The sequence below is a fragment of the Lampris incognitus genome, chromosome 12 (assembly GCF_029633865.1).
Source record: "Lampris incognitus isolate fLamInc1 chromosome 12, fLamInc1.hap2, whole genome shotgun sequence".
In the NCBI taxonomy this organism is placed as follows: domain Eukaryota; kingdom Metazoa; phylum Chordata; class Actinopteri; order Lampriformes; family Lampridae; genus Lampris; species Lampris incognitus.
Genome location: NC_079222.1, coordinates 56683505 through 56711097, shown reverse-complemented (window position 1 = coordinate 56711097; position 27593 = coordinate 56683505). Strand labels below are relative to the sequence as shown.

At 42.9% G+C, this 27593-nt stretch overlaps 1 protein-coding gene across 3 annotated transcripts in view; it reads left to right on the top strand.

Moving 5' to 3' along the window:
• scai (suppressor of cancer cell invasion) overlaps positions 1-27593 on the top strand; it is a 192316-nt gene that overhangs the window by 48551 nt on the left and 116172 nt on the right. For all 3 annotated transcript variants that reach the window (XM_056290861.1, XM_056290859.1, XM_056290860.1), the window contains 4 exons: positions 3921-4073; positions 4561-4662; positions 22861-22962; positions 24617-24695. In XM_056290861.1, the coding sequence (XP_056146836.1) occupies positions 3921-4073; positions 4561-4662; positions 22861-22962; positions 24617-24695 (436 nt within the window). The remainder of the gene's footprint in view (positions 1-3920; positions 4074-4560; positions 4663-22860; positions 22963-24616; positions 24696-27593) is intronic.

The following is a 27593-nucleotide window of genomic DNA, read 5'->3' as shown; positions in this document are numbered from 1 at the left end:
AACACCTTCAGGGATCCACTCTTCCCAGACAGCCAGCAGACTTTCTGCCTTGGCGATGAGACCTTCCAAGAGTGCGTTTTGCTCCTTACCATTGTTGTAGGTTACTCCTTTCAGGCTGACCCCTTCAGCGCTTTCATAGCTTCTTTCTGCCCGTCCAATGGCAGATATTAGCTCGGTCTCCGCATATCTCGACCAAAGGCTGGACTTGACTGCCCGTCTCACCTCTTCAACTTTGAGCTCACACTCTCTGGTTACTCTCTCTATGTCTGCTTTGAGCTGCCCATCCAGTGCCTCCGCGTCATCGTTCGCTTCAGCTAGCAAGCCAGCCTCATAGTCATCATTTGCAGAAAGAACCCTTTTTGCATCATCAGAAAATGATTTCCACTCAACTTTCAGCTCATCTCGAACCATGGTTGTTGCCATTCTAAGGATGTAGTTGGCTCTTTTCGTGAACGCCGTCTTCACTTTGGTCCTCTCTTTCTTTAGTGATTCCATTTTTATTGATTTACCTTGGATGCTAAGCCCTGAGCGTACCTGTATCTCCTTTTCTAACTCAAAGTCTTTCGCCCTCTCTAGCTGCCTACACTAGCTCAGAATCTTCTGCCCTGACTAGCTCAGCCTGACTAGTCTTCAGCGGCGTTACCGGGCTCACCAGGGGTCCCCCCGGGGATACCGCCCAAAATAGAAAACAACACAAATAAATAAAGTGGGGAAGGTCTCACCTTCCCCCGCCGGCTTGCTACCCAGGTACGCTCAAAACTAAGCTAAAGCTTAGGTCATTAATTTAGACGGCTGCTAAATGTGATCACTGGCATCAGCAGGTAGCTGTGTAGTTAACCAGCTCCTATTCTACTGGCTGGGCTAGCTTTCCTTGCTAGCTCACGTCAGCTTTTGTTATGGTAATTACGTTAGCTTCCGATGCTAACTCACGTTAGCTTTCCCTTGCTAACTCTCATAATTGCTAGCTAGCACACTAGCTTCATAGCCTACTAGCTGTGCTTACTTTAGCTAGCAGCGTTAGCTTCCTAAACTGCTAGCTGAGCCCTTACTTTAGTTAGCTACACGGACCTGAGCTAGCATGCTAGCTACAAACAGGTACGTTGTTGAAAGGGAAATTTCACCACCTGCTCGCTGACCCGAGTGGCCTTATGTGCGGGTTTATTACGTTTACACCAACAACATGGATACCACAACCTTTCTCTTCCAGGCGACGGTTCAGCAACTCTTCTGCCGTCGTGGTGGTTCGTAACTGTGCTGCTAACTCTCAGACAAGCCCCGCAGCTGAGGGGAGGATGAACAGGACGTCACTCAATGGTCGAAAATTTCTTTATTTTTAACCAACAGGTTACGAACCTTGAAAAAGAAAACACACAAAATACAAACATACATCATTCAAGTACCCTCAACTCAAAGCTAACACACAATATAACTCACTCACTCTTGCAATCACTCACCAGTCCGTCCTCGTCCAGTCATACTAAAGAGTCCCCGCTCTGAAGCTGTATTAACTTTCTTGACGTCACCCCCAGAACGTAAATCAGCCAATCACAGCAGCTCCCTAACTGAGACCCCGGATGCACGCATTTCTCGCCAATAGAATTTCGCAATAAAAGTCCTTATCAAGCACACAGAAATCACATACAATTGGAACTGGAATAAATCTCATTATTATTATCAATACTCAGATTCATTTATGTAACTAACAATTCAAACAATGTTACAATTTAACTACATGTAAACGAAATAACTTTCACAAGTTTGTACTTAAACTAAACAAAAATCTCTGACTAAACACAACTCAAATCCAACCACCCCATAGAAAGTAACACAAAATGAACTGAATTAAATGTTATATATATATATATATATATAGTGTAGGATTTTCCTCATAGTTTGTCTAGAACTAGCGAGCTTGTCCATACATTTTATTCATACAATAATTTAATTCAGGTGTATTAACAACCTGTAATCATAAACCTACGTTCATACTTAACGTTAACCTTCATTCCTTGATGTATTAAAAACTGATTTGACAGAAATTCGTCAAACATGCTAGCCCGGTAGCAGACCTAGTTCGGGCATTATATTAACAATAATTAAGTTAAAATATTGAACCGCTAATGTTGAGCACATATGAAAATAACAGTATTTACTATACTAATGACAAGTGATACAGTAAACGGAGTGAATTATCAAAAATCTTACCTCCTAACTTATCAACTTACTGCTGAAATGGCTTGCAATGGAAAGCAATGCTGTGATATCAATGTTTGGAATTATTCATGGTCCCCATAATGGCATAACCCGGAAGCTGGCCGGAAAAGTCTCCACCATTTTTTACAATGGGAGCCTGTGGGAGTGTTGCCACTGTTTTTCAACCGTTCTGCCTTTTTTGCTGTTCAAGTTATGTTTTTCAATGAACAGTGGGCCATTTAAATTGGCCCCAGTTGCAAAGATGTAGTGAAAGATTTCACTAAAATTCAGCTGAAATGTCCAACTGATTAATTTGTAAGGGTTTGGATTTAATAAAATTAGATTTGACAGATTAGTCCGATAAGACTCAGAAAAACTGAGGGAGGGAGTTTATTGTTCATCATTATCAGTTTTTATACTTTATTATAATGTCCCATTGGTACCACATTACCCTTAAATAGCATTGTTAGCTTGTGCTATCACTTGTGTCCCCTAGTGAGTGGTATTTACTTTCATTATTGTGCCTTGCTGTCTCGTTCTCCTCTTGCTGCCTACCTCCTAGCTACTGGGCTGCAAGTGACAAATATGACAGCAAATTAAGTTTGTCCTTTTCTGTTTGTCCTTAATATGCTCTTGTGAAATGTTGGAAGGCAAATCAGCATTCAGAAAAATATAAAATGAGAAATGTTGTGTAGGTTAATACCGGACAAACCTGAAACTTAAATTGTAGTCTTACAGAAAACATGGGTCTATTCATAAGTCTTAGCAGCAGGGTTGTTAATAATAATAATAATAATAATAATAACTGACATGGTTGTGGGTAATAGCATTTGACATTTTCTCTAGTCATGAACAGAGAGTCTGAAATTCATGTATTGTTTGACCTTTCTTTCTTCTTTTTTTTCTTTTTTTGCGATTGCACATATCAGGGATATGTATTTCCTAACACCTCATATTGACAGCAAAGACCTTTTTTTGTTTAGCAAAGACTTTTAAGCAAGACTGTTTTCTGTTTTCAAAGGTGCTATCTCTTTGGCTATATAGCGTACCTATCTTCTCAGAACCTGTCACTATATGTGTGTAGTAATTTATATACGTTGACTTGGAAAAGCTCTAGTTATTGTCGACTGTGTAGTTTTGTTTTTTTCCTCTTCATTTCAAGGCCCATATAGGTTGCTATATGCAGGTGATGTGATTGGCGAGGACTAAAAATTAAATGTGTTGTTACCTTATTGCTACAATCTTTATACATAGCGCTTAACGTCCTCATCAATTTTTGAAGCTGGCCATTATTGCTGTGCCTCAAACTAAAACACTGCTATGAGAAGAAGGCTTTCTTTTTGGATCCACATCTCCTCTCATGTTGCATTATAAACACTGCACTTCACACAAGACTAATGTACCAGAGATTATGTTGTGATCTGACACATTTAAATCAGTGTTAAATGTCTTAGCTTTTGCAATTATATGCACTTTTATTTTGTTAATATAAAACTAAAATTGATGGTGTTAATACTGGTGAAGCGCGTATGCCACTGATAACCCATCCACCACCAACCACAACTTGATGTGCAACGATGGAACACATACTGAAAATAAACCTAAAAAACTTTCTTCAACGGTGGATTTCCGGAAGACAATCAAATCCTATTTGGGTGATTTACAAACTGTCACAGTGAATAATCTCTGCTTTCCTTGTGATATTCTGTTTTTGTCCTTGTGAGCAGGCAGATCCAGTGTGTATACTTAATGACAACAATGCCGTTGTTGTTACAAGCAACCGGCTGCAGGAGGGATGCGTGCCCCCACTGGAACAAGGCATGGTGGTTGGCCAGCTCATCCTTGCAGATGCACTAATCGTTGGCAACTGTAACAACCAGGTATTAACTCACCAATTACAATTCAAGATTCTTTAAAAACATCTTAACCATTATCACACATATTGATGAGCTTTATGAGTTGGTCTGGAAAAATGATCAGACACCAGAACCCTGATCTATCTACTCACCATTTTATAAGATTTGCTCATGTCTCTACTATATAGTTATATGTTAACATACTATACATTTAATTGATGAAACAAGCTAACTTACTGTTATGTCTTACATTCCAAATACTGAATACACAGAAATATCAGCAACAGTACGTTTTCAAAAACTGATTTTTCAGTTATTTTAATATAGTTGAATGGCAAACTGAAAGCTCATAAGACAATGGCCTTTTGTTTTTTTAAGAATAAGGTGGACAATCTTAACCTTGCTTTTACTGGCTGATATACTGTAGTCACATCATGTGTGCCTTAATTTTTTTATTGTAATAGTATTCATGTAATTACCTAATTACTTTTATTTCTGTTTGCTCGGTTAGGTGAAATTCAGCGAGTTAACTATTGATATGTTTCGCATGCTCCAAGCTTTGGAGCGGGAACCGGTAAACCTGGCCACACAGACCTCTAAACAAGGGACATTGGTGAGTAGACTCATCAGAAGACACTATTTTTTATTTCTATTGTGTCAGACAGAAATGCTACTCATATGGGTTGTTGTTTGGATTGCATGAATTTGCAGTTTTTGAGTTGTACTTTAGGGTTTAGTAAGGTAGTGTTCTGAACGTAGACAGAAGCGAAGTCAAGTCAAAGTCAATGTATCTTTGTTGTCCCTTGCAGGGAAATTAGTTTGCAGCCAGTATAAAAGCTCTCTCACAAAGACAAAACATACAAACACCAAGGCGGAATTGACAACAGGACATAATGGGCAAGGAGAACCAAAGTAGATTAAATATAAAATATGAAATATAAAATATACAAAATATATACAGACCAAGGAAACTACCAAACTGCAGACAATAGATGAATACTATCTACTATTTAACAATTGGATGGCAGTGGGGACAAAGGAAGCCCAGTATCTCTTAGTCCTAATACAGGGCATCCTCAACCGATGACCTGAAGGTAACAGCTCAAACTCTGGCCGAAGGGGGTGATCTTGGCACTCCAGAAGGGAAGTAGCCTTCCTGAACACCCTCCTATTATAAAGGTCAGTAAGCTGGGCTTGGCTTCCCCCTGAAATCTTGCTAGCCCATTTGATGTCTATCAAGCCGTTTTTTATTGGCCAGAGTCAAGTTACCAAACCAAGCCACAATACAGCACATTAAAACTGTTTCAATAAAACTTCTGTAAAAGAGAGTCATCATCTGGGAGGAGACATTAAATGTATGCATATGAGTTTCAAAGCATATTTTTTTGTCGAGAATAACCCCCAGATATTTGTAGCTGTCCACAAGCTCAATGTCAGCACCTTTAATGCTGGTTGGTACAGGACTAGGAGGAGTTTTCTGAAACTGATTATCATGTCTTTAGTTTTAGACACATTTAAGTGGAGAAAGGACTCATCACACCAAGATACAAAATCATCGACCACAAGTCCATGTTGTTCCTCCTCCCCTTCAAGAAGACTTACAGTCACTGAATCATTCACAAATTAGAATATGTGTCTATTGGTATGGTTGCTATAGCGACAGTCATTAGTGTACAAGATGTAGAGTGACGGGGAAAGGCAACAGCCCTGAGGGGAACCAGTTGAAGAGTACAGCTGATTGGAAAAGCAGCCATTAACCCTCACATACTGGGACCTATCAGTCAAGAAATCCAGTATCCAGCCAACTAGATTAAGATCCAGTTTGAAAAGATGAATTAGCTTATCTACTAACAGATGTGGCTGGATTGTGTTAAAGGCTGAAGAGAAATCTATAAACAACAGCCTGGCATGAGCATTTGTCCCCTCAAGATGGCGATACAGAAAATTCAAAAGTGTTATCATGGCATCTTGTACACCCCTATCGGGCCTGTAGGCAAATTGCAGTGGATCAAGGGATTTCTCCACCTGCGATAAAACCTCGTTTTTAATGAGCTTCTCAAATATATTCATGATTAGAGAAGTCAGCGCTACTGGTCTATAGTCATTTAATGTCACAGGGGTTCTGTTCTTGGCAACTGGTACAGTTTCCTTGCTCCTTATAATGTCTTTTGACAGCTTAGTGTACTGTAGGGCAGTCATTTCTTTCAATTACACATGGACCATTTTAAGTTTAAAGTTTTGAGTTAACCCACAGCGATGCTTTCATTTAAGTTTCCTTTATTAATCCCCTCTACTATGAGTATGGGGTACTGGGGCAGTTGCTACAAACCATCCGGTCCTTGTATAACCAAAGTGAGAGCTGTGTCCACATTCTTGGCACAAAGTCAACACATTTTCGGTGAGTGTCGGACTCCACCAAGGTTGCCCCTTGTCTGCGATTCTGTTTGTGATATTCATGTAGTGGATCTCAAGACGCAGCCAAGGTGAGGAGTGTGTCCATTTTGGGAACCTCAGAATTGCGTTTCTGCTCTTTGCAGATGATGTGGTTTTGTTGGCTTCATCAGGAAGCGACCTTCAGCGTGCACTGGGGCAGTTTGCAGCTGAGTGTGAAATGGCCGGGATGAGAATCTCCAAGTCTGAGACCATGGTTCTCTACCAGAAAATGGTGGATTGCTCCCTTCAGGTTTGGGATGAGTTGTTGCCTCAAGTGAAGGAATTCAAGTATCTCGGGGTCTTGTTCACGAGTGAGGGTAGGATGGAGCAGGAGATTGACAGGCGGATTAGTGCAGTATCAGCAGTAATGCGGATGTTGTACCATACCGTTGTGGTGAAGAGGCAGCTTTGTCTTCTGGCTCAGCTCTCAATTTATCTGTCAGTCTTCATTCCCACCCTCACCTATGGTCATGAGCTTTGAGGATGAGATCGTGGATACAAGTGGCTGAAATTAGTTTCCTCCGTAGAGTGCCTGAGCTCAGCCTTAGAGATAGGGTGAGGAGCTTGAACATCCGGAGGGAGCTCGGGAGTAGAGCCGCTGCTTCTTCACATCGAAAGGATCCAGTTGAGGTGGTTCGGGCATCTGATTAGGATGCCTCCTGGGCGTCTTCATTTGGAGTTTTACGGGGTACAGCGAACTGGGCAAATTCTGGGGTAGACCCAGAATTTGCTGGAGGGACTACATGTCCAATCTGGCCTGGGAACGCTTTGGGATCCCCCAGGAGGAGCTAGAGGGCGTTGCTGGGGAGAGGGACGTCTGGAGTGCTCTACTTAGCTTGCTGCCACCGCAACTTGACCCCGGAGAAGCGGCTGAAGATGAATGAATGAATGAATATTAATCCCCTTGGGGAAATTCAGTTACTGCAAATTAAGCCATCCTAGCTGTGATGTGTGTAGCTAGGAGCAGTGGGCTGCCATCTTCATGCGGCACCCGGGAACCAACTCCAGTTCTTTTCCCATTGCCTTGGTTAGGGGCACAGACAGGAGTATAAACCCTACCATGCATGTTTCTTTTGATGATGGGGGAAACCGGAGCACCCGGAGAAAACCCACCGCAGACACGGAGAGAACATGCAAACTCTGCACAGAGGATGACCTGGGATGACCCCCAAATGTTGGACAACCCCAGGGTTCGAACCCAGGACCTTCTTGCTGTGAGGCAACTGCACTAACCACCGGGCCACCGTGCCGACCATGCTGAGACCAAAGTTGGAGGAGCAATGAATTTACAGCAGTATGATGCCAGGCCACCAGGCCACAGGTTTTACATCACGGCCTTTGGTAGAGCAAGCTGCTTGGCTAATACTAGTACATACCAGCAGAGCAAATCACCCTCTCTGCTATACTTTTGCCTCCTGTGTAACAATTGCCATTTGGCTTAGGACTGCACAGACCGCTTCTCTCATGTCAGCTGTTTACTGAGAGCACAGAAACATAACAAATAAACATATGAATCTTCTTTAAAAACTACTGGTGTACTGCTTAACTGCATTGGTCTCAGTTACAAGTGATGCACTGCTTTGACTATAATGTGGCACCAGGAGTACATTCACAGAAATACACAATTCACAGTAATATACCTAACATAGTGATACACCTATTAAAGTGATAATATAGAATTGAATTTTGCCTTGTATTTTCATATAAAGAACACATCAGTCAACAGAATGGTTAAAATTACATACATGACATTTTCATCAATAATCCATTTCATTAACATATAAAGCCACATACATACCTGAGAAACCGAAGAAACAAATATATTGCAGTTTTCTTTAAATAACCTTTGGTGCACTGCTTAACCACACTGGTCTGTGTGCAAAATAGAATAAAGTACATTCATATTTCAATGCACAAACATCACGCTAAAGGAACATTCTAGAATTAGCTTGTGGACAATGGATAGCAAGGGATGCATGGAATGGACTAGCAACCAACTCTCGACAGCTAATGCAAAACCACAATGGGGTGAGATGAAAAACGACTAAAACTACTACTTTCAGCCTGTTCCATTATGGGTCGCCACAGCGGATCATCTGTTTTCATCTCTTCCTGTCCTCTGCATCTTCCTCTGCCATGCTGGCCACCTGCACCCCCCAACCCCCACCACATCCACAAACCCCCTCTTTGGTCTTCCTCTTTTCTTCTTGCCTGGCAGCTCCATCCTTAGCATCCTCTCCCAATATACCCAGCATCTCTCCTCCACACATGTCCAAACCATCTCAAGCTTGCCTCCCTTGCTTAGTCTCCAAACCATCCAGAGCTGTCCCTCTGATTTACTCCTTCCTAATCCTGTCCTTCTTCATCACTCCCAATGAAAATCTTAGCATCTTCAACTCTGCCACCTCCACCCCTGCCTCCTGTCTTATCGTCAGTGCCACCATCTCCAAACCATACAACATAGCTGGTCTCAAAACCATCTTGTGAACCTTCCCTTTAACTCTTGCCTGTACCCTTCTGTCGCAAATCACTCCTGACACTCTTCTCCACCCACTTCACCCTGCCTGCACTCTCTTCTTTACCTCTCCTCTGCACTCCCTGTTACTTTGAACAGTTGACCCCAAGTATATAAACTCATCCACCTTTGTCGCATTTACTCTTTGCATCCTCACCATTCCACTGTCCTCCCTCTCATTCACCATAGGTATTCTGTCTTACTCCTACTGGCTTTCATTCCTCTTCTCTCCAGTGCATACCTCCACCTCTCCAGGCTCTCCTCAACCTGCTCGCTACTCTCACTACAGATCACAATGTCATAATCCACGTAGACTTCTGCCTGATCTCGTCCGTCAACCTGTCCATCACCATTGCAAGCAAGAAAGGGCTCAGAGCCGATGCTTGATGTAATCCCACCTCTACCTTGAACCCATCTGTCATTCCAACCACACACCTCACCACTGTCACACTTCTTTCATACATATTCTGCACCACTCCTACATATTTCTCTGCCTCCCCCGACTTCTTCATACAATACCACACCTCCTCTCTCGGCACCCTGTCATAAGCTTTCTCTAAATCCACAAAGACACAATGTAACTCCTTCTAGCCTTCTCTATACTTTTCAATCAGCATTCTCAAAGCAAACATCACATCTGTAGCACTCTTTCATGGCGTTAAACCATACTGCTGCTCGCTAATCTTCACCTCTCCTCTTAACCTACGTTCCACTACTCTTTCCTATGTCTTCATGCTGTGGCTGATCAACTTTATACCTCTGTAGTTACTACAGCTCTGCACAGCACACTTACTCTATAAAATCGGTACTAGTATACTTCTTCTCCACTACTCAGACATCCTCTCACATTCCAGATTGTGTTATTCAATCAAGTTAAAAACTCACCTGCCATCTCTCCTAAACATCTCCATGCCCCCACAGGTATGTCATCTGGACCAACCGCCTTTCAACTTTTCGTCCTCTTCATAGCTGCCCTCACTTCCTCCTTGCTAATCCACCGCACTTCATGATTCACTCTCCCCACATCATCCAACCTTCTTTCTCATGTTCTTCATTCATCACCCCCTCAAAGTACTCCTTCCACCTTCTAAACACACTCTCCTCACTTGTCAGCACATTTCCATCTCTGTCCTTGATCACCCTAACCTGCTGCACATCGATCCCAGCTCGGTCCCTCTGTCTCCTAGCCGTCCCCCTCACTATTTCTGCAGTGGTTTGCCAGCCATCCGGCAACTGTTCACTACCACCCGGTGCCTGTCTTAACGCCTCCCTGAACTCCACACAACAGTCTTCCTTCTTCAACTTCCACCATTTGGTTCTTGGCTCTGCCTTCACTTTCTTCCTCTTCTTGATCTCCAAAGTCATCCTACAGACCACCATCCAATGCTGCCTAGCTATGTTCTCCACTGTCATCACCTTGTTGTCTCCAATCTCTTTCAGATCGCGCCTTCTATATAAGATATAGTCCAACTGTGTGCACCTTCCTCCACTCTTATACGTCACCCTGTGTTCCTCCCTCTTCTTGAAATATGTATTCACCACTGCCATTTCCATATTTTTCGCAAAATCCACTACAGTCTCTCCTTCCACATTCCTCTCCTTGACACCATATCAATACATCACCTCCTTTCCCTTCACCAACATGCCCATTCAAGTCCGCTCCAATCACGACTCTCTCCTCCTTGGGTACACTCTCCACCACTTCATCCAGCTCACTCCAGAATTCTTCTTTCTCTCTATCTCACAGTCAACTTGCGGGGTATATGCATTGATAACATTCATCAATACGCCTTCGATTTTGAGCTTCTTACTCATCACTGTCTGACACTCTTTTCACCTCCAACACACTCTTGACATACTCTTCCTTCAGGATTACCCCTACCCTATTTCTCCTGCCATCCACACCATGGTAGAAGAATTTGAAACCTCCTCCGATGCTCTTGGCCTTACTCTCCGTCCACCTGGTCTCTTGCACACACAGTTTGTTTACCATCCTTCTCTCCATCATATCAGCCAATTCTCTCCCTTTACCAGTCATAGCGCCAACATTAAAAGTTCCGACTTTCACCTCCTCACTTTTACTCTTCCTCCTCTCCCGCTGCCTCTGGACATTGCTTCCCCATCTCCTTCACCATCACTCAACACAAGAGTAGCATAGCTTCCACCGGCACCCTGCTGGCCAGCATTACTGGTAGGTTGTCATTGGTAGCCCCAGCCTTAACTGATCCAGTATGGAAATCTGATTTATGATCCACATATTTGATTGTGCAAATGTTTTGTGCCGGATTCAAGATTCAAGATTTAGCTTATTGTGATTTTCCCTAAAAACGATAAAAAAAAAAAACGATTCCCTAAAAATATAAAAACAGAGAGAACAAAACAAAAAAGCACAAACAATTGACAACACAGTCCTTCCTGACGCAACCCTCCCAATTATCTGGGGTTGGGACTGGCACTAAGAATACACTGGCTTGTGCATCCACAATGGCAGGGTTTGAAGCCTTTATGAAATTAGTTAACACAAACAATGGATAAGTTGGAATACAAACACTAGTATGGAAAGCAGAATGAGGACTTATTCATATCCTTGATGTCCAATTTGCATTTAACCACTAGTTGTCCATTATGTCTGACCTGTTAGGCTGTTTTTCCACCAGAGACCTCTCTTTTGCTGGGCACCTGTCTTTTCTAATTTTCTGCAGTAAACTGGTGTTTTCAGAGTCAACTTGAGGACTCTTCTACAGTCATGATAAACAGCAGACGAGCCTTACATACACACACACTGACTGGGCCCAGCTGTCTGTGACAATTATCTATAAAACATAAAGAACACCAAAGAAAATTCTCAAATAATAATAATAATAATAATATTACCCTAACCCTGAGACAGTAGGAAAAAGACCAAGACAACAACAGAAACGGAACAGAAAACAACCAGTTTGGAAGGAGAAAATTGAGAAGGATATTGGGAAACTGCGGAGACAACTATCACTCCTGAGTGAAGTTGAGAAAAACTCCATCATCAAAGAGAGAAAACGGAAACAACTGTAACGAAAGCTCAACATCAAACAGAAGAATGATATGTCAATAGTCAAAGAGATGCTGAAACAACAGATTCAAGCAAAGGCACAGAGACTCAGGAAATTCGGGAAGAGAAGCAAATTCTTTTGGTAAAACACGATCTTCAAATAAGATGCCAAAAATTATATCGTGAGCTGGGCAAGAAGAAGATAGATGTCAACGAACCACCTACAATCAAAGAAGTCGAGGAGGTCTGGAGTAAGATCTGGGAGAACAACAAAAGACACAGTGAGAGAGCTACATGGATCCAGCAACAACAGTATCAGTACAAACACATACAGAACCAGGAATGGTCAGACATCAACACCACGGAGATCACTGCTGGCATCAACAAGACCAACAACTGGAAGGCACCAGGGATAGACAGAATTGCCAGCTTCTGGATCAAGAACATGCCCAGCATCAATGAAGGCCTCGCATGCGCTTACAATGATATCATCAAGAATCCAAGGAAATGTCCCAAATGGCTCACATAGGGAACTATGTACCTGCTCCCGAAGACAGAGGTGACACAGAACCCCAAGAATTACAGACCCATCACCTGCCGCCTACCAACAATGTACAAGATCACCACATCCATCATCATATCACTTGTTACCAGCAGAACAGAAGGGATGTAAGAAAGGTAACTACAGATGCAAGGACCAGCTACTCATCAATAAAACCATATTGCAAGAGGTCAAATAGAAGAAAAAGAACTTGTCAACAGCATGGATTGACTATAGGAAGGCATTTGACAGCATGCCACACTCCTGGCTAGAGAAAACCCCCAAGATCTACAGAGTATGCCCAATTGCTGTCAAATTCATCACAGAGAACATGAAGACCTGGAAGACCACCCTGAATCTCCATCATGCTGAGAGGTCGTTAACATCAGACTGATCAACATCAGAAGCGGAGTCTTCCAACGGGACTCACTATCACCACTGCTCTTTTGCCTTGCACTAGCGCCACTCAGCAATCTACCGAACAACGGCAGCTATGGGTACAAATCACAGAATGGCAAACTGACCCACCTGTTCTACATTGACAACCTCAAGACGTTTACCAAGGACGACAATCAGCAGAAGGGTCTACTCACCATCAAGACCTTCAGCGACGACATCAAGATGGAATTCGGAATTGACAAGTGTGCCAAAGCCACTTCAGGAAAGGAAGACTTACCAAGACTGCAGACTTAGACCTTGACACTGACACTGTAATCAAAGAGCTAGACCAAGATAGCACATACAAGTACCTAGGAGTGAACGAAGGAGACAACATACAACACTCAGCCATGAAAGAGAAGATCCGGAAAGAGTACCACAGGAGAATGCGTATGGTACTGAAGAGCGAACTCAATGCAGCTAACAGAATTGAAGTTATCAACACCGTAGCGTTACCTGTAGTGACGTACAGCTTCAACATCATCAATTGGAAACTGAACGACATCAAGAGACTAGTCACCAAGACAAGAAAGATGCTGACCATGAAGAAGATGCACCACCCGAAAACAGATGTCGACAGGCTGTACTTACCAAGAGCTTCAGGAGGACGAGGCCTAGTCCAACTCAAATTTCCTTCAAGACTACCACTATCGGGCTCGATGCATACCTGACAAAAACAGATGACCCACTCCTCCGAATAGCAAAACATCGGACCTACTCCACATCAATAAAGAAGCTGCACAATTCAAGAAAGAGCTTGATGTCCCAGAAACCCTATCAACAGAAAATGAGGCAACTACGCCAAACGAGTGAAGTAGAAGGCAAAACACCATGGCCAGCGGCAACTGCAAAAAACCTGGGAGCACAAAGCAATGCACGGAAAGTACCCAAAAAGAATGAAAGACGCAGACGTGGACCAACAACAGACACACCAGTGGCTGAGGAGCACCAGGCTGAAAGCAGAGACAGAGGGCCTGATAATCGCTGCACAAGACCAGAGCCTGGCAACCAGATCTTATCATCATCACATCATCAAAGATGGAACAGATCCAAAATGCAGAATCTGTGGAATGTACGAATAAACCATCGACCACATTGTCTCAGGCTGCAAGGAACTGGTAAAGACCAAGCACATATACAGGCACAACAAGGTAGCAGCATGCCTGCACTGGAAGAGCTGCAGGAGTTACAAGATAAAGATGACTGAGAAGTGGTACGAACATCAGCCAAAAACGGTCACTGAGAACAATGATGTCATCATCCTCTGGGACATGCCCATCCACACTGACAGAGAGATAAAAGCCAACAAGCCCGACATCGTTATCAAGGACAGGAAGCAAAAGAGGTGCATGCTCATCGACATGGCAATACCATCCGAAAAAAACACCTCAATGAAAGTCACAGAGAAGCTGACCAAGTGCAAAAACCTGGAAGTTGAAATCAACAGGATGTGGGAAATGAAGACCAAAACAACACCAGTGGTCATCGGAGCTCTAGGACTCATGAAGAAGGGAATGGAAAAGTTCACCAACCATATCTCAGGCAAAATCAACATCTGTGCAGTCCAGAAGATCGCCCTACTCGGAACACTCCACATAATACGACGAGTACTGTCAATCAAGTGATATCTGCCCTATAGTGCCTCAGGTCCATAGTTTGGACCTGGCTCTACAGGATGTAAAACAGGAAACATGAAAGAAATAATAATAATAATAATAATAATAATAGCTGCCTACTCATCGACATGTCCATCCCGTCTGAAAGGAACACCTCAGTAAAAGTAACTGAAAAACTGTCGAAATATAAAGACCTTGAAATCGAGATTGAATGAATGTGGGGAGTGAAAACCACAACAATACCAGTAGTGATAGGAGCCCTGGGACTTGTAAAAAAAGGGATGGGGAAATACACCCAATGGATCCCGGGTAACATCAGAATACAAGAACTACAGAAGATTGCACTACTTAGAACATCTCATATCCTAAGAAAGGCACTATCCGTCAAATAGACTTCTACCTCATTCTAACCCTAGGCCCAAGGAATGGTCCCGGTTATTATGTTGTATTATGGCATGAAGTTAAAGGAAATTTGTATAATAATAATGAAATACATTTTATTTGTGGGCACCTTTCAGAGCACTCAAGGATACCTTACAGAAGACAGTAAAACAAGCAGCACTGTATCAGACAGCATAAAATGAAAATAAAGCAGGGTAGACAATAAAAAGTTAATACAACAGATAAGTATAAAATCAACATCTGCACAAAACTCAATGAAATGTGTATCAGACTGAATATGCCAGTTTGAAAAGGTGCGTTCTGAGACGGGATTTGAAGGTTGAAAGAGAGACAATGCTGCGAATTTCTTGTGGGAAAGAGTTCCATAGGTGGGGGGCAGAATGACTGAAGACTGTAGTCCCAATGGTAGTCAAGCGGGCCGATGGTGTAGTGAGTTGGAGAGCAGAAGAGAATCTGAGAGTGCGGAAGGGCGTGTGGATATGAAGGAGTTTGGAAAGATACAAAGAAGCTAGGTTATTAAGGGCCTTAAAGGTGAGGAGCAGGATCCTGAAGTCAATACAGTATTTACCAGGGAGCCAATAGAGTTGCTGAAGAACAAGAGTGATATGATCAGCTGAATTCTGGACCAATTGAAGTTTATGAAGACATTTGAGGGGAAGACCAAAGAGGATAGAATTACGGTAGTCAATACGGGATGTAACTAGGGTGTGAGTGAGTATGGCTGTGCTTATAGGTGTAAGTGACAGGCGAAGACGATTAATATTGTGTCGGTGGAAGTATGCGGACCAAGTAACATTGTTGATGTGAGCTTCAAAAGATAATGTGCTGTCCAGGAGGACACCTGAGGCGATGGGGGAACTATAGAATTATCAATGGTCAGAGAAAAGCTATCAGGTTTGGCCAAAGTAGATTTAGTGTCTACTAGGAAGACCTGTTTTATCACTATTAAGTTTGAGGAAGTAGTATGAAAACCAGGATTTAATGTCTAGTAAGCAGTCAAAAAGTGAAGTGGGCGGAAGAATGGAGGTAGGCTTGGTGGATAGATAAAGCTGGGTGTCAGCCATGTAACAGTGAAATTGAATACTATTTTCCTAAAATGTGGCCAAGAGGTAGTAGGTAAATAATGAATAGGAAGGGTCCCGATACAGAGCCCTGGAGAACCCCAGTAGTAACAGGAAAGGACTGTGATCTTAAATTTTTAAGTTGGACAAACTGAGTGCGGCCAGAGATATGATCTAAACCAGTCAAGGGGGTTGCCAGTTATTCCAATGGAAGCTAATCTTTCTAGGAGGATGTTATGTGATATGGTATCAAAGGATACACTCAGATCAAGGAGGACAAATATGGTTATGAGCCCAGAGTCGGCTGCCATCAACAGATCATTAGTGATTTTCACCAAGGCTGTCTCTGTACTGTGCATGGAGCGAAAACCAGACTGGAATTGTTCAGATTATTGTTAGTCAAGTGAGCGTGTACCTGAGATGTGACTGTTATTTCAAGTGTTTTAGAAAGAAATGGTAAATTTGAAATTGGGTGAAAATTATTCAAATTGTTGGGGTCTGCACCAGGTTTCTTGAGTACTGGAGTTTTTGTAGCTGTTTTGAGAGATAAGAGGACAAGACCAGAGGTAAGGGAGGAATGTATGATATCAGTTATTAAAGAGCATAGAGAAGGTAGACAGGCTTTTACTAAATGAATAGGAAGGGGGTCTAACTGACAGATAGGTGATTTGGATTTGCGAATAAGACCAGATATTTCAGCAACAGTTCGGGGTTTAAAACTAGATAGTGAAGAACAGAGGGGAACGTAGAAGGGTGAATAAGATGAACTGTGTGCAGTATTGTTCGACGAGGTCAATTGCTGATGAATATTTTCAATTTTGGCATTAAAAAAAGGTCGTGAAGGCATTACATTGAGCAACTGAATACAGGTGAGGTGCAAGAGTGTCCAGTGGCCGTAATTGATTACCATAGAAAACAGGGCTCTAGTGTTCCCGTCACCTGATCTAATTAGATTTTATAATTTACAGTTTAAATTTATAATTTTGCTTTGGGTAGTTTTGGGTTTTTTGGGCATCTGTTCTTTGTGGTTTGGGGTACTTTGGGCAGTGTTCCAACCAGAAATATTTCTCACAGTGGGGGAAGCTGATGGACAAGCACTGAAGGTGCGGAGCTGCGAGTGCCAAAGGCGCGAAGCCCACAAGAGGGGGTCTGGGGAAATTTTTGAAAACATACTGTTTAAATGGTGCATTCTGGTGCATTTGACATGAATAAAGGCGGCCATGAAAATATACATTTTAGTGCATATTTTAAGGATATTTTACTTTTTTAACTGTACGTGTTGACACGATCACTGGCCAGAGGGTCAGCAGCCAACAGGTGTGACATCTCCCTGTTGGCCAGTATGAGTGGCACCTGCCCTTGATTGGCCTGTGATTAGGTGCACCTCTGCGGGGGACTATTTGCAGGGATACCTCTTCGAGTCTTGGAGAAGTTTAGCGTCGGTCTGCGGGTGCTCGTGTCTCCTGATCCCTCGCCTGCCTCTTCTGTGTGAGAGAGTGTTTCCTGTGTTTGGTATTTTGTGTTAATTCGTGTTTGCATTTTTGACTGCTGTGTTTGGCAGTGGTTTTTGGTTATTGTATGTTTTCCGGAGTCCAGTAAAGCAACTTAGTACTTAACAACTGCCTCTGCCTCTTCTCTGTGATTGGATCCAAATGCACAGCATTACAGCAACACTCGACCAGACATGGACCTAGCAGAATTAGAGCAGTTGCGCGTCACCGTTGCCGCCCAGGGTGCGGCTCTGGTCGAGGAGCCCCATGCTTCAGCAGCGGAAAGCGGATCCCTCCCAGCTGCAGCAGATCAAAGCGAAACAGCAGCAGATGATGGCCGCCATCACCGGCCTCGCCACCCCCACTCTCCAACGGCAGCTGCCTACCCAGACAGCACCACCTGTGTCAGCGACACCCACCCCAACCATTTGGGCTAATTGGATGCCCGGCGTCCCCGAGCCTTGGCTGCCCAGCATCCAGGAGGCGCCTCCGAGGTCCGTTAGCCCCGCGGCTGCCAAGCCGCCACTGAGTTTAGCTAGCCGCGCAGCTGCCACGCTACCTCCGAGTTCAGCTAGCCCCGCGGCTGCCACGCCGCCTCCGAGTCCCGCTAGCCCCGCGGCTGCCACGCCGCCTCCGAGTCCCGTCTGCCCCGCGGTTGCCACACCGCCTCCGAGTCCCGTCTGCCCCACGGCTGCCACACCGCCTGCGAGTTCAGTGTGCCCCGCGGCTGCCACGCCGCCTGCGAGTCCCGTCTGCCCCGCGGCTGCTATGCCGCCTGCGAGTCCAGCTAGCCCCGCGGCTGCCACAACGCCTCCGAGTCCAGCTAGCCCCGCGGCTGCCGCCTGCGAGTTCAGTCTGCCCCGCGGCCGTCCCGCCGCCTGCGAGTTCTTCAGTTTGCCCCGCGGCCGTCCCGCCGCCTGCGAGTTCTTCAGTTTGCCTGGTAGCGGTCCCGCCGCCTGCGAGTTCTTCAGTTTGCCTGGTAGCGGTCCCGCCGCCTGCAAGTTCTTCAGTTTGCCTGGTAGCGGTCCCGCCGCTTGCAAGTTCTTCAGTTTGCCCCGCGGCCGTCCCGCCGCCTGCAAGTTCTTCAGTTTGCCCCGCAGCCATCCCACCACTTAGTCATGCTCTGTCTCCTGTGTCCTGGTCGCCCTTTCGATCGGCCCCAGCCCTCGGGCCGCCCGCCGGAGAAGCTCTGCCTCCTACGTCCTGGTCGCCCGCCCGATCAGCCCCATTCGGCCTCCCCCTGGGCCCCTCTGGCCATCCTGCTGGGTCCTTTTGGTTTTGGGACGTCTGGAATCCGTCCCTGGGGGGGGGGGGGGGGGTACTGACACGATCACTGGCCAGAGGGTCAGCAGCCATTTGCCAAGGTGCCAATCATGTGGCACCTGCCCTTGGCCTGTGATTAGGTGCACCTTTGCTTGGGACTATTTGACCGGGGGCTTTGCAGAGATTCCTCATCGAGACTTGGAAAAGCTTAGCATCGGTCTGCGGATGCTCATGTCTCCTGAACCCTCGCCTGCCTCCTCTGTGTGAGAGAGTGTTTCCCGTGTCTGGTATTTTGTGTTAATTCGTGTTTGCATTTTTGCCTGCCCTGTTTGGCGGTGGTTTTTGGTTATTGTATGTTTTCCGGAGTCCAGTAAAGCGACTTAGTACTGTGGCGAATTCGGGGGGCAGTCCGAGATACCGTCGCCACAGCCGGGACGCGAACCCGTATCTCCTGCACCGTAAGCGACAACGTTAACCAGTTGACTAAAGGGTCCGACCCGTTAGTCAAGGACCAACGTGTCTACTTATCCATGCACTTTACACTACCCCCCTCCTTCGGGAAGCCTATCAGCTCCTTCGCGCCTCAGGGCGCCTACACTTCCGATGGCCTTACGGTCGCTCCATCCCACTTCTGACACCAATGTAGCGAATTCGGGGGGCAGTCCGGGAGACCGTCGCCACGGCCGGGACGCGAACCTGTGTCTCCCGCTCCGCAAGCGACAACGGTAGTCGACTAAAGGGTCCGACCCGTTAGTCAAGGACCAACGCGTCTACTTATCCATGCACGTTACAGTACTTAACAACTGCCTCTTCTCTGTGATTGGGTCCAAACGCACGGCGTTACACGTGTAGCAATTATATTCTACTGATTTTTTCTTTTTTGTTGATTCCTGTAATCATCTGACCACACACCATGAAGATGACAACTGCAGAAATAGATGTCTATGCTTTATTTCTTTACACTACTTTAAAAACACAGTTCTGATGATCCTGTGTATGTATGGCAGTTAATATCTGAATGATCTGCTCATTCAGGCATTAACTGCCATACACACGATGAATATGTATTTTATATAATATTCTATTTTTATTATTTTATTCCAATTAATTCAAGATATTTCTTTAATATTCACCTTTCAAGTGCTTTAAGAAATATTTTGGCTAACTGCATGAACGCTGATAAAACTTTACTTTTTCAGGAATGTGTGACTAGGCCTACAAATTACATTTCTGTTATTCGACTATGATAAGCTGAATTGTTTATGATGTATCAGGGATAAGAACAGACATAGACAAATAACTGAGTCTTGGTGATAAATTGTGAAGATATTCAGCTCCCTTGTCATTAGTTTTAATGATATTGAATGAATTAAATAAGTGTTTTTCCAGTTCAAAAAGGAAAAGTTTGGTACCAAAATATTACAAGGAGCCATTGATCGATTCTGCATTATGTCATATAATAGGCTTAATGCATGGTTTGCCACAAAAGTAAAAAGTTATTTAACGTGCAAAAACAAATTAGATCACAAAATATTCAATGGTACATTGTAAGAATGATAAAGATTACTTTGCAACCCTATTTTTCAAGAAATGTGCCGTAGTTGTGAAGAACATTCTCATGAGAACATTGACGACATCGACAATGCCACGTGAGTGACAACAGCACAAGAGCGTGTCATTTAATGTTAATTTCTACATTTGTGATCGTCAGTCACTTGGAAAACAACCAAAAGGGGGTTGTTTTCCCATGTCCTACCTTCTCTTGAAGAGCCCCAGAATCGCTAGTTGCCACGTGGCAGCTACTGGTTTCCTCCGTCCTTTTGGCGGGATGCTTTGAAACGTGATAGGCTAAAGGCTCTAAGAGCGTGACGTGTGCTCGCCGAGACGTCTTTTGGCGCAGAGTAGCAGGGCCAAGCCCTCCGGGTTCTGCGCTGGGCGTCCTAGACCAGGGGTCCCCAATTACTTTTCAAAGCGGGCCACTTTTAGGGCCACTTTTAAAACCACGGGCCACTCAACCTCCAGCAGCATGTTGTTCGTTAGTTTGTTTTGGTGTCGATACGTTGCAGGTATTATAATTTAAACAGAGATTTTTCATCTATTTTTCGATATATTACTAGTCTTACTTTTACTAAGAAATTAATTTTCTATTTTTTTTTTTGGTAGGGAAATTAAAAAAAATTCTTCCTTATGGCATTTCTCCAAAAATTCTCGCGGACCATAAATCAACCCGTCACGGGCCGGACGTGGCCCGCGGGCCGCCTATTGGGGACCCCTGTCCTAGACGTTCGGCGGACAGACCGTCAGATGGTGCCAGGCAGCGTTAACCGCAAAAGAAGGCAGAAACGCATGCACGATATGAACAAATATGCCAGCTTCCGTTTCGGCGGTAACACTACATTTCACCGCTCGCGATTGCCCGACGATCGCTGATGTTAGCATTTGGAGATGAGAAAACACGAATTTATACAAATAAATAAACAGCATATTTCTTAAACCGCATTTTGGCCACTGTCACCATGGCGGAAGCAGTTGCCAGCGCGGGGGAGGGCCGCGGCGCCGCGGTTCAGTTAGAACTCTGTTTGGGGTAGTTTTGGGTTGTTTTGGGTATCTGTATTGGCATGTTTTAGTACTTCTGGTTTTTGGGTACTTCTGGGTTGCTTGGGGTGATTTGTATGACCCAAAATCAATGCCTGATGTCATATCCGGTCTTCAGTATGGCAGCTGCAAGAATCTGGTAATGTGATTGAACCTCTGGCAAGATATGTTGATCATCAACTGCCTAGATGTATGCTGTGTCAGTGCTGGCAGCATGCACACAGTTCCAATATGTGACAGTTCCAGTATGTGCCAGTCCAAGTGGACTGGCACATAGTGGAACTGTTGAATCATTGAATTGCTATTGAATCATTTAGAGTGGCGCTGAAAGCAGCAGCATTGAATAAAACATGGTAGTGAAAGCAGCAAAGAAATTAAAGAAGCCTTGGCAATCGGAATTGCACTAAATTGTATTGCTAAAATTACTTCTGAATAAATAAATGTCAAGGCAGTCAAATACAATGATAAAATGATTTGAATTATTCAATTATTAACTGTGCAATTATTTAATTTGTTTGTGTTTTAATGCTTAAATTTGACTAAACCCTCAACTGTTTGTGAGTTTGCTGACATGTACAGGTGAAAAACCATCTAAAAGGTGAAAAATATGCCAAGCTGGTCTTGGTAGTCTGTGATATAAGCATAGCAGGATAAAAACAGCTGCAGCTAATGATATGAATAATGCGTCCATTTGATTAGGTGTACCAAAGAACCAGCATTGACAGTACTATTGGCAATTGTTAGTGATGGCGCTGTCTGTCTGTCTGTCTGTCTGTCTGTCTGTCTGTCTGTCTGTCTGTCTGTCTGTCTGTCTGTCTGTCTGTCTGTCCATGTTGGTAGGTGTGCTGCATACAAAAGGACCTATCATCACTTTTATTAGCTGCTCCTGTGTTCATCATGCTATGCTTACATTAGAGAGTAACATGACCAGCCTGCCATACTTTTAACCTGTAGATGGTTTTTAACCTGTAGATTTCAGCAAACTCACTAAAATGCTCGAGGGTTTAATAACTATTTAATATACCTATTGTATTTGATGCAACATTTAACATTGTATCATGTTATCCAGTCCACCATTTGAATTAGTTCCACCCACAATACTTAATTACCTGGAGGTCACTATTTTCATGTAGCAGTTTTACATTATTATTGTCTTACTACTGCTTGATTTCTGCTCAGGATATCGTGTCCAAATTCGGTTTGAGTGAAGTCATTGTGAATGGGATTTTCAACTTAAAATCCAGACTAGAATATTCCAAAAAAGGTCTAACAAGACATGAAGGTGGTTTGAATGGTAGTTTGAATCCTCTGTTTTAGCCATCCTACCTTGAATGAAATACTTAGAACCCTCATTGTTCAATACATATTGTAAATTAACCTGTTTAATCTCAGAAAAATCAAACTAGTTTTACATTGTATTTCTTTTTAGGAACCCAACGAGAAGCCAGCCAAGAGAGAAAACCCTCACAAGTATTTACTATACAAGCCGACTTTCAGTCAACTTTTCACTTTCTTGTCTGCTTCTTTTAAGGTCAGTGTTCATTTGAATCTTACCCTCTCTGGGTAAAATTTTTGTATCGCACAAGGTCTTGTGAATTGTTTTTACTCTGTTATTTAATAAAATATGGAGACAACTTTTAATAATGTTGAATCAATTATGTTTGTAAACTGTTACAAAAGTGGAAAAGTTTGTGAATTTATCACACTGCAATTGTCTACTTTTGTAACAGTTTACAGAACTAGAACTAGACCTGCATCCTGTCTCCATATCCCAGGCAGCATTGTTCTCCAGTTCTCCTTAAGTAGGGAAAATTGCACCATTGACAGAACTAATATTACAGTACTCCACAGTCAGTGTTTCAGGTGTGACATGATTTTGTTACATAAATACTTTGCATCCTCCAAAGCTGTTATTGGACTGGTGGCTTTTAGGCTAGACACGCCTTGCTCCTATTGGAGAGGGAGGGCAGAGATGCAGTGCAGTGTAATCCAGTTCCATTCTACAGTTTTATGCTGTGTTCATGCCAAACGTGAAGCAATTTTTGCGCACGATGAGATTACATCTAAAGTCAATGCAAAGATGCGATTAGATGCAAATTCACGTGTATTCGTGCCAGGCGATGCGAATGACATGAATACGCAAATTTCACGTCATTCGCATATTCGCACGAGTTGAAAATATATACAAAACGTAAGGAAATTTGTGTTTGGTAGATTATTTCTTTGTTGTAACAATGCTTCTTGGCAATAAATCTTATATCAGGCACCTGATTGTCAGCACCTGGGGTACCAGAAGCTCAAAACAAGAGTCAATAGCAACAGCAAAATAAGCTGTTTGGCATTGGCAGAGAAGATTTGGCAAATTTTTCATGGGCCAAACCCACATACTCAGCTCTGCTGCTCATCCCACAAATGCATGTTCCTTACAAATGTAGCCCTATTTAAAAGGGAAATAAACAGGCTTTCCAATGGTGTCTGTGAATGTTCTCATTCCAACGGTATAAGATTTATTGCCAAGAAGCATTGGTACAACAAAGAAATAATCTACCAAACACAAATTTCCTTACTTTTTGTGCTAAGTATATATATTTTTTCAATTTTCCCCCTTTTTCTCCCCAATTGTATCTGGCCAATTACTCCACTCTTTATGAGCCGTCCCGGTCGCTACTCCACCCCTCTCTGCCGATCCGGGGGGCGCCCCGACCGACTAGAGGAGGTGCTAGTGCAGCAACCAGGACAAATACCTACATCCGACTTTCCACCCGCAGACACGGCCAATTGTGTCTGTAGGGACGCCCGACCAAGCCGGAGGCAACACAGGGATTCGACCCAGTTGAAAATATTCAACTTGAGCGACAAATTTGCGTGACGGTTCACGAAAACATATCAGCGTTGAGATTATCCTGACGTTAGTTATGACCTGGCGTCCTGCTGAGTCAGAAAATCCTCCTCTCCTCTTTTCTGTAACAGAATTCACAGGTTTGTGTACTTGATCCTGCGGCCAAACTCGTGCGAGTAATGCAAATAGAAACAAATGGTCTCGCGATCAAAATCGCGCGAGTAGAGCGAGGTGAAAATTCGCTTCACATTTGGTGGGAACACAACATTATACTCAGCCAAAAGTTATCAATACTGTAGTTGAATTATCTGTTATAGTATCTTAATCCCATGGCTCTGATTTCTAGGAATTACCTGCAAACAGCGTTCTGCTTGTCTACTTATCAGCTACTGGATTCTTACCTACTGGGCGGTCAGACTACGAAGGTAAAAAACCTGAGGGAAAATCTCACATAAGTCTTTTATAAAGTATTCAAGACAGGGAATCTTGTAAAGCAGAATATGCATTTGTAGTGCAAATATTACAATAACAAGTTATTTAAATATATTACAAGATCTTGTAACTAAACTGTCCAATTATTTGTGGTATTCTGCAATTCAGTTATATTATTAATTATTGATTAAGGCTGTGATTCTCCCTGTGTCATTATATATGGAGGTCACCGTTGTTACCTTTTTATTCTGGGGTTTATTTGATAGGGCCTAAAATTCTGCAAAATTTAGCATGGCAGTTTTACCAGTGGAAAATGTGCTTTAAAATGTCTTTGAAATTAACCGTTTGAATAGAAATAATAATTGTTGAATTAATTCTACGTATATCTAGTTCATTTACAGATTTAATTACATGAAGTACTCATTAGGATACAGGCCTCAAAGTTCACTTTCTTCCCTTGAACAACCGTGCTGAGAAGCAATCAGGGTGAAGGGCGCACATCTGTCTCTGCTTCTGTTACATTCAACCAACCAAGGCAGTCAGATGACCATCCAGAATGGGATGGTTTTTACAGTGTACATAATCATGTGACATTAGAACAACGCTTTACGGTATACAGTAAATGATGGAGGAGTTGTTTTGTGAAGAAATAGTTTTTTACTTTGATGCGACCACGACAGTCATTTTGACTGTTTCGGATTTTCAAAGTTTAATAACTCTGTGAAAAAAAGATACAGACCTGCTGCTCCCTGGATGTCCCTAAAATTACATATATTGAGATTTAGATCAATTGCACAAAAAAGTTATGATCAGATTTACATAAAACGACCATGAGCAGTAAAAATGACCGCTCGTAATTTGCGCGTGGTGGTGCGCGTCATGTCAGTAATTATGACGTGTGTTGTCGCATAATTTCCTTTGTGAAGTTCGTTGCTGTGTCCTAGAAACACACTAGTGTTCTCCAGTGCAGACAACTAGTCTAAACTTGATGTGTGATTATTGCAACATGTCTGGTTACAGATGCCGTTACAGACGCACCATGACTACCACCGAGGCGTTGCAGTATTTACAGGCGTTGGACAGTGGCCATTTCAAATTGTTTGAAAAATAGTATTAAAGTTGTTAAAATATTAATTTTGGCATCAGTTAGTTTCCTAACAGACATACTAACAATGCATTAATATCTCAACTGGGTATTTATCTAGACAGAATATAGAGTTTAAAAACCGCCGGTCATTTTGACCACCCATGGTCGTTCTAGTGTTAATGCAGCATGGACAATCCAAGAGAGGAGTCCCAAGTATGCTTTGAGGTCTGATGCACCTCTTGAATATCTTCAGATTTTGATCTATTAGCATTAATACTGTTGTTATAAAACATGTTTGCAGTGCTCTCTTGTTTGTTTTGCCTAATGCAATTGTTCAGGGTCTAAACCTTGCAAAACACAGGAAGTCTTTCAGACAATTAAAATGGAAAAAACCCGAGTTGCCAATGATAATGGAAAAAGACCAGGGCTGAAATTCTTTGCCAGTACACCTCTGATCCAACATGATACAGTCACGGCTCTGCTCTTTATTGAGGGATTAATTACAACAAATAGAGGTGTGGACGCAAATGAAGAGAACACAATATGCAGGCTGTATGCACTCCTGCAGACAGTGCTCACTTTTTGACAAGCATTTCATTTTCAGCACAACACCTGTCGCCAAGAAGTGTCCAGTGAGTTGTATAACTTAATTAGGGGTCCAAAAAAATAGTGTTTTTGTTTAGATCATTATTAGGGGTCAGAGCACGTATTACAGGAACCCTATTGTTTTGTTCTGATTACTATTAGGGGACTAAGCATATAATGCTGGAATGCTATTATTATGTATTTAATTCATGTTTTTTTTTATAAGGAGTCTGAGCATGTATTGCTGGAACCCTATTTTTTGGTTCGGATTATTATTATTATCATTGTAGGTCCAAGCATGTAGTGGTGGAACCATTGTTCCGCATTCTTTGGTTCATCCCGTATCTATCTACTCAGGCATGCCCATTTCTGTGTACTTGATACGCAGCATTTTGTATTTTTCGAAAACTATTTTTTTGCTATAACTTACAAATTTAGTTTAATCTTCAACAAATTTTGCACACAGCATGTCTGGACTTTCCTGAACAAAAGTTAATGATCCGTTTTTCATATTCCATGCCATTTTTCTATAATTGGTTTTCAGATATGTAGGCAAGGCCTGTTATACCACAATTGCCGTAAATCATGACTTTATCGTGCTGTCTCGGCCAAATTTGGTACATGCGCACACTAGGGCCCTACGGGACCGTGAAATCTTTTTTGACATTTCATCAATAGATGGCACTAAAGTGGCATAGTAACTTTAATTGGCCATAGACAACCATTGTATTTATATGTCAGTCATTTTATAGTGTACAAAAACCATTTCAATTTCAAAATGTTCAGTATTGCATACTGATCAACCATCTGTAGGCTGATCACATGTATAGTTCAAGTTATTGAATACAATGAAGTCTTTGCAACCCAATTCACTTCCGTTGCAATTGCAGCTACATCAGTGTTCTCTCCTAAAAGTATCAGGTAGTATCATCTATGAAACATGCTAAATGGATCACACTTGCACATTCGTCTACATCACACTTACATACCAGAGTTCTCAAATTGCTTGGATCTTGCCTTATATTTACCAGGGGTCCAAACATGTAGTGATGGAATCCTGTTTTTTGTTCACATTATTATTATTATTATTATTATTGTTATTTGTTTTATTTTGCCTTAAAGGTATCTCTAGGTCTGAAACTGTAAGAGTGACAGTGACCAAACTTAGCAAACAGGTTCACTTACTCCTCCACTACTGAGGCAAAAAAAATAAACATCA